Source organism: Mus pahari, chromosome 6, assembly GCF_900095145.1.
Source record: "Mus pahari chromosome 6, PAHARI_EIJ_v1.1, whole genome shotgun sequence".
Lineage (NCBI taxonomy): Eukaryota > Metazoa > Chordata > Mammalia > Rodentia > Muridae > Mus > Mus pahari.
This window is the reverse complement of record NC_034595.1, coordinates 92692665-92700363: the sequence shown is the minus strand read 5'-3', so window position 1 is coordinate 92700363 and position 7699 is coordinate 92692665. Positions and strand designations below refer to the sequence as shown.

The following is a 7699-nucleotide window of genomic DNA, read 5'->3' as shown; positions in this document are numbered from 1 at the left end:
GTACTACCTGTGTAGTATGTTTTCATGTAGTACTACCTGTGTAGTATGTTTTCATGTACTACCTGTGTAGTATGTTTTCATGTAGTATGTTTTCAGGGCTGACTGTTGGGCTTTGAACAACCAAATGGCACACCCTTCCACTTCTCCCATTCCATGAATACATTTCTTAAAGAGCAAAAAACTTACTATTCTGGGAAGGCCAAGGTTTGAGGATCTCTTGAGCTGAAGAATTTAAGGTTGAGAGCTCGTCTCAAACCTCACTAACTCCTGGGATGGGGGTGGGGTTCAGTTGGTAGAATGCTTGGCTGACATGCACAAGACTGGGTTCCTCCCCAGCACAGTAAACCAGGGATGCTGGTGAGCGGGAGCCAAGTTCAGGCTCATCCTCACAGCTACACAGTGAGTCTGAATACTAAGGATTCTTTTTGTCAGAACAACCTCAAGGTCTCTTACAAATACCATAGACAGTATTTATGCATTAGCTTAGCTATTGACCTCATGAGGCCCTTTTGCCCATCTTCCCTGAAACAAAGCACAGGCAACTGCAGCTCACGGTTCTACAAGATACCGCTGTGTAAGTCCAGACTGGGCTCAAACTCTCTCTCTCTCTTTTTTTTTTTTTTTTTTTTTTGACATTTATTTATGTATTTATTTACTTATTTATTTATTTCATGTGAGTACACTGTTGCTGTTTTCAGACACGCCAGAAGAAGGTATCAGACCCCATTGCAGATGGTTGTGAGCCGCCATGTGGGTGCTGGGAATTGAACTCAACCTCTGAGCCATCTCTCCAGCCCCTGGGCTCAAACTCTTGATCCTCTTAACCTCAGCCTCAGCCTCCCAGGAAGTGGGGGAGGGGACTGGAGTTACTGGTGTCATTATATCCTGTTGCTTTTGAGACTGTTAATGGTTTTTCTTTTTTTTCTCCCAGGTGTCCATCTTGGAAAGGAGAAACACAGCAGGGAGGGTGGTGTTTAAAACCCTGGAGGATCCCTGGACTGGCAGTGAGAGCGATAAGTTCGTCCTTTTGGGTTATCTTGACCAGCTGCGGAAAGATCCAGCATTTCTGTCTTCAGAAGCTGTGCTCCCTGACCTGACCGACGAACTGGCTCCTGTGAGCATCAGGGTCCAGAAGAATGGGCCATCAGGAGGGTCAGGGCAGTGTGAGGGCGTCGGAGCAGAGCAGAATTGACAGGACTTGTCCGTTAGGAAGTGTGGGCTCCTCCTGGGCTCGGTCCTGACCTCTGCCCGTTTCCTCCCACAGGTATTTTTCCTCCGGTGGCTCTACTCTGTTTCTGACTACCTCTCGGACTTCTGGGAGAGCCTGCTTCACAGTAACTGGTAGGCTGATGTGGGTTTCTTCTCCCTGTCAGAGCCAGCCTGGAAGCTTGTGCTTGGATTTGTGTGCGCTTGGCTGCTGGAAGTAGGCGAGCTCACACAGCCGATGACTGACTTCTGCTCCCTTTGCTTTGCTTCTTACCATTTGCCGATACTTCCTGCTGGGCGGGAAGAGTCACCCCAGCTGGCCTCCCTGTCAGCAGGACTGGTACTAGTCCCCCTTCACTCTTGGCTGTGTCTGTCACTCGGCACAGTGTGTGCATGAACAGGTAGATATGTCTGTCCATGCCCAGAACTAGCTTGGGGAGGAAAAGGTGACTGAAGTTTGTGTTCAGTTGACAGCTGAAGCTGACTGTGACACTCCCTGTCCATCTGTGCCACATCTGCCATTCTGGCCACATTCAGAGTCTGAGATCATTCCCTAGACTCTGTAGCCACCAGTCCCTCAGTGTCAGAGTTGCTTCCTGTGTCCAGTTCAAGTCCTTTGTCCTCTTGTACAGAATGTATTAGACACAGCCTAAAGCCACCTCCTGCAGAGTCTCTGTGACTGGGACACTGAGGAAACAGGCTCCCCCTCCCCCTTCTTCACCCTCAAAACAGCCTGTCTTGTGATCTTGTTTCTTGGTGTGAAAGAAGTGTGGTTTGGGACCTTTTCCTCCTGAGACAGCTGAAAGCCAGATCCCTGCAGGTGTGGGCTCACAGCTGCCTTTGCTTCCAGGCGGGAGATGATGCCCCTGCTGTCCCTCATCTTCTCGGCCCTCTTCATCCTCTTCGGCACGGTCATGGTCCAGGCTTTCAGGTACCCAGGGGCCAGCCCACCAGGCCATGTCTGCCCTTCTTGTTTAGAAAAGAAAGTAACTAATGTTTCCATGCTTTAGTGACTCAAATGAGGAGCGAGAGTCGCACCCTGCAGACAAAGAGGAAGTCCCCGAGAAGGCTGGGAAGACTGAGCCAAGCTTCACCAAAGAGAGCAGCAGGTTCTCCCCCGCACACCCTGCCCTCAGCCTGCCCTCAGCCTCGTAGAGAGTATAATACAGAGATGGGTAGAGGGGCCTCCTTGCCTACCTCTAAAATCTGGCTGTTGGTTTTGGGGAGGGAGTTGCAATGCCAGGGATGGAACCCAGGGCCTCACATGTGCTGCTCACTGAGCCCCCACACTAAAATAACCTGAAGTGGACAACTATGGATAGCAGTGTAAGGCCACATGTAGTGTTCTGAACCAGACAGTCAGGGTGGCGCACGCCTTTAATCCCAGTACTTAGGAGGCAGAGGCAGGCCGATACCTGCGAGTTTTATATAGAGTGCCAAGCCAGCCAGAACTATGTATTGAGACTCATCCCAGAAAAGAGCAAACAGCTGTGTGCCTCATCGGGATCACAGTCACAGCAGTGCACAGCAAGTACCCACAGTCTGTGTGCAGTGTACCCACAGTCTGTGAGACGTCACCTTCAGGTTGAGGGGTATGAACAGACAGAAATGTGTTTGACCCTCCTCAACATGTCTCACTTGGACATTTGCACACAATTTAAAATAGAAGGGGAATCCAGACATTCAAAGCACTTCTATTCTCAGGCATTCTGCGTTCTTTGTATGTGTTAATTTTTAGTTGTGTCCCTGTGTGTCTGTGTGTAGGTTTGTACTCTCAGAGGCCAGAAATATTAGATCCCCCTAGAGCTGGAGTTCCAGATTGTTGTGACCTTCTGGACCTCTAGAAGTTCAGTACAAGGGCTGGAGAGATGGCTCAGGGATTAAGAGCACCGACTACCCTTCCAGAGGTCCTAAGTTCAATTCCCAGCAACCACATGGTGGCTCACAACCACCTGTAATGGGATCTGACGCCCTCTTCTGGTGTGTCTGAAGACAACTACAGTGTATATATAAAATAAATAAATAAAATCTTTAAAAAAGAAGAAGTTCAGAACAGACTCTTAACCACAGAGCTTTCTCCAGCCCATTCCCAGGCATCTAGAATAAGGGAAAAGCCACTGCTCACTGGGTACACTAAGATCCTCTACACACGTAGATACAGGACTGATAATCTGAGTGTCATGTGATTTGCAGTCTCAGCTCAGGCATGAAAGCAGGAAGAGAAAGAAACACAAGGGAGGTGATACATGAATAAGAAGCTGGGGTAGCGTGTCCCTGTGACTCATTACTGCAAGGGACCTGTCCAAGTTAAAAACAGACTAAGCATGCCTGGCCTCCGTGGGTCTCATCTGTAGCCACCTTTACACTGGACTGAAAGTTGCGTAAGAAGGGTTACTGTGGGCCCGGGCCATCCTGCGGCCCTGTGGGTCCTAGTCGGTGCTGAGAGGCAGATCCAGTTAGGTCAGAGGCTCTCAACTTCACTGGTTTTGTGTTTGTTTTGGAGACCTAAGGAAGAGTTTGCGTATTTATTCATTCCCCTAGCCCAGGCTATCCTCAGACTCTCCACATAGTTGAGGCTTGCCTTAGCTTCCTGTCCTCCTGCCTCTACCCCCTGGATACTAGGGTTACAGGCCCTGCCACAGTGCCTTCGACTGCTTTCTACTCCCCACATCCTGAAAATGTCTAAAGTTCTCCATATTTCTCCACAGCAAGATTCCTAAAAAAGGTTTTGTGGAGGTGACTGAACTCACAGATGTGACATACACCAGCAATTTGGTACGCCTGAGGCCCGGTCACATGAATGTGGTCCTCATCCTGTCCAATTCCACCAAGACAAGCCTGCTGCAGAAGTTTGCTTTAGAAGTCTACACCTTCACCGGGTAAGCAGGTGGTGTGTATGTGTGTGTGTGCCTGAGAAGGGGTGGGAAGAGAGAAAGGAGGGGTGTGTGTATCTAAAAGAGAGAAGACTCTCCACTTGGAATAAGTGACTGCAAGGCCGTTGCACACTTCCACTGGATGAGCAGAGCTCTGTGTCCTTCCTGGGCCACATTTCTGCCATCACTGGGGCCTTCTCTTGACGTTAGTTTCTCTGCGAAGCCCTGGCTGTCTGGAACTCATGATGTACACCAGGCTGGCCTCAGACTCACAGAGATCCACCTACGTCTACCTCGTGAGTGCTATGATTAAAGGCACGTGCCAGCATGCCTGGTTTGATCTTGTACTTTCTTTCATTTATTTATTTATTTAATGTACGTGAGTACATTGTTTCTGTCTTCAGACACTCCAGTAGAAGTCATCAGATCCCCATTACGGATGGTTGTGAGCCACCATGTGGTTGCTGGGAATTGAACTCAGGACCTCTGGAAGAGCAGTCAGTGATCTAAACCACTGAGCCATCTCTCCAGCCTGATCTTGTACTTTCTATAATAGACCTGGATGCTCTCAAAGTTGGAACAGTCCTCCTGCCTCTACCTTCCAAGTGCTAGAATTACAGACTTTCTACCACTCTCCCTTGACTTTCATGTCCATGCACCCCACCCCACCCCACCCCCAGCTCCACATAAATCCTTTCGTAAGTCCAGACTGCAGCCAGCACAGGGCTCTCTGGCTGTTCAGCCCTGTCTAGGGTGCTGGCACTGTTCCCCTCAGTGGCCTGCAGCGGAACTCCTGGAACCTTCTGAACCCTCGTCTGCTCTTCCCACAGGAGCAGCAGCCTCCACTTCTCCTTCCTGACACTGGACAAACACCGGGAATGGCTGGAGTATTTGCTAGAGTTTGCTCAGGATGCGGCCCCGATCCCAAACCAGTATGACAAGCACTTTATGGAACGAGACTACACTGGCTACGTGCTGGCCCTGAACGGCCACAAGAAGTATTTCTGCCTTTTCAAGCCACTAAAGACAGTGGATGAGGAGACCGTGGCCTCCTGTGACCCTGACTCCTCCCGAGGGAAGCCTCCCTGTGGCCTTGGGCCCAAGCCCCTCAAAGGCAAGCTGAGCAAGTTGTCGTTGTGGATGGAGCGCCTGCTGGAAGGCTCCTTGCAGAGGTTCTACATCCCGTCATGGCCTGAGCTGGACTGAGCGAGGCCTCAAGAGGGTGGCGTGCCCCAGGAACAGGGATTTTTAAGAGAGTCTCCAATGTAGATTTCTCTTCTAGAGCCATGGCTAGAAGACCTTTCCTTTGTCACCTAGGAGTAAAGCACCGCAGGTTTGATCATTAGATGAACATCTTCCTTCCCCTTCGGGTTTTCTCCCCCGGATGAATGCCGCACTACTTCAGTAGACTGCCCAGCCCCTCTTCTCTGCTGTCCCTGTAACGTGCTCACACCCCTGTCCTTACACTGCAGAAACCCAGGGCTTGACCCTGAGCTGTGCCTGGACCAACCTCAGGATCTTCATGAGCCTGTCTCATGGGGTGGGTCACTCACCTCTTCCCCAGCCCCTGCAGCAGGCTCCTGCTGGCCCCTGCTTAGCCTCTGCCAAGGTGTGTGCTCTCAACACGGGAAGCCCACCACAGCTTTTAGGTCCTCCATCTTCAAAAGATGCCTAGCTTGCAAGCAGTTCTCTATGTGATTGTGCTTCTGGGAGCAAGCATTGAGAAGTATATTTTGGGGGTATCCCCCACAACAGTTGGCCAAGCATGGTTTTGAGAAGAAAGGGGTGAGCAGGGGGTGAAGGTGTAGCATTCACATTTGGTCTCCCCACCGAGAGGGAGGGTGAGCACTGGCTGGACGTGCACAGCCCTGTGATCCTGCGTGAGCTTCCCTGTTCCCGTCCCCTTCCCTCACCGCCCTCCCCGTCAGCACCATCACGGCCAGGGCTGTCTGCCTCGCCAGCACTGGGATGGCTGAGCTGCTGACCTGTCTCCAGATGCCTTCTCGCCTCTGGGTTTTAGAGTTTGATGCTAGGAGCCATATCCTGTGATCTTGTTCTCTGAACATAGATAAGCTGCTATAGAGCCAGTAGATTTAAGATGGCAGCACTTAGTCCTACCCGCCAAGAGCTAGGTGCAGGAGCCCTTCCTGCCTCGCTCTCCAGTAAAACGCCAGGCGTGTCTTCATAGCAAGGAACCTGACCTCGCTGACAATTGCATTTTGAACATTGTTGTCCCCAAAGAGCTGAATCTTCAAGTCGTCTCTTGTGACTGTAAGCCAAGACTTGTCCGGACTCCTGTCAGTAGGCAGCTAGCTAGCTTCTTCCTTCTGGCGTTCCTGCTTCATTGTTTCCTCCTTCCCTTATTGCTGCTTCCTGCTGCCAGATGAGACCCATCAGCTCCAATTCGCCTGGTTCCATGAACCTTGAGCTCAGGGCCAGATCATGCTCACCTGCTCAAGGGCATACCTTTGTTTTTAGAGCCAACTCATGAGGGGAGTTTGGACAACTGTCACACATGATGTGTTCTACTGTCAAGCAAGTGCCCTTTTGTAAAGTGAAGGGCACAAATCAGGGACCGGACATTCACTCAGTGAGTATTCTCCAGTTGTAATTGCTTTGAACCAAGCACCTCGGATCCTGACTACTTTAAACACTGAGCTCCAGTGGTAAGTGATAAATTATTTGAACCCAGGAACTCTGTAGTTTTCAAAGAGTCTTTAGCTTTATTAAAAAGTAAAGAAAACACTGCCAGGCTTCATTCTTCCATCTGCCCCTCTAGCAATACATGCCGATTCTCCATGTTTCTCGTGTGCCTGGCCCATATAGAAAGGGTGAAAGCAGTCTTGGCTCCTGGAGGCTGAGGGTAAGCTGGGGTAGAGCTGCCTGGCAAGTGCAAAGCCTGAGGTCCACCCCCAGTGTCACATGCAGATGGGTTTTTTCTTTCTTCCTCTATTTTTATGGCTGGGTTCCTCTTATGAGTTTGTTTTAACTCATTGATAGATTTTTGTCTTTACATTTATGGAACTGGTCAAATCCCTTGACATGTAATTTCTGAAAACCAAAAACTCCCCAGATGTTTGTTCTCTTCTCAAAACTGTACCAAGAAGATAAAATGTCTTTTCATTCAAGAGGATAGAGAGGAGTGGGGACGGGATTGACATAATCCCTGCAGACCTGATGAAGACGGGTATCTACCAAGGACATCATGCAGCTTTGATTTGCTTGCTTGCTTCCTTGCTTGCTTGCTTGCTTTAAAACAAGAGTCTGACTATGTAGCCCAGGCTGGCCTCCAACTCAAGGCCCTCCTGCCTCAGCCTCCCAAGTACTGGGATTCCAGGTGTGCACCACAAGTCTACCTTTGACAGATACAAGCCTTTCTTCCTGAATGTTGTTTCTATAAATTGTTTATTTTTGTGTCAAATATGAGCTATATTTATGCTCAGCCAAATGCCAAGGTTTCTCATCCTAATGAATGTAGTCTCACAGGACCTGATTTCGACTCAGATACTGCTGTGTGAGGAGTGGTTATCTGCTCGAGGCAGCCTGTGAGCCTTGTTCAGTAGCTGGGGGAAAGTCCAGTCAGTCTGTGGGATGCCTCTCCCTGCTACTGGGTCGTCTGT

The 7699-nt window shown here is 49.9% G+C and overlaps 1 protein-coding gene across 1 annotated transcript in view; it reads left to right on the top strand.

The window, feature by feature from the left end:
* Nucleotides 1–6822, top strand: part of Dnajc16 (DnaJ heat shock protein family (Hsp40) member C16) — a 32978-nt gene extending 26156 nt beyond the window's left edge. The window contains exons 10-15 of the mRNA XM_021199942.1: nucleotides 932–1114; nucleotides 1265–1341; nucleotides 2057–2137; nucleotides 2217–2315; nucleotides 3915–4085; nucleotides 4910–6822. Coding sequence (XP_021055601.1) covers nucleotides 932–1114; nucleotides 1265–1341; nucleotides 2057–2137; nucleotides 2217–2315; nucleotides 3915–4085; nucleotides 4910–5285 — 987 coding nt within the window. The 3' untranslated portion in view covers nucleotides 5286–6822. The remainder of the gene's footprint in view (nucleotides 1–931; nucleotides 1115–1264; nucleotides 1342–2056; nucleotides 2138–2216; nucleotides 2316–3914; nucleotides 4086–4909) is intronic.
* Nucleotides 6823–7699: the final 877 nt, after the last annotated feature.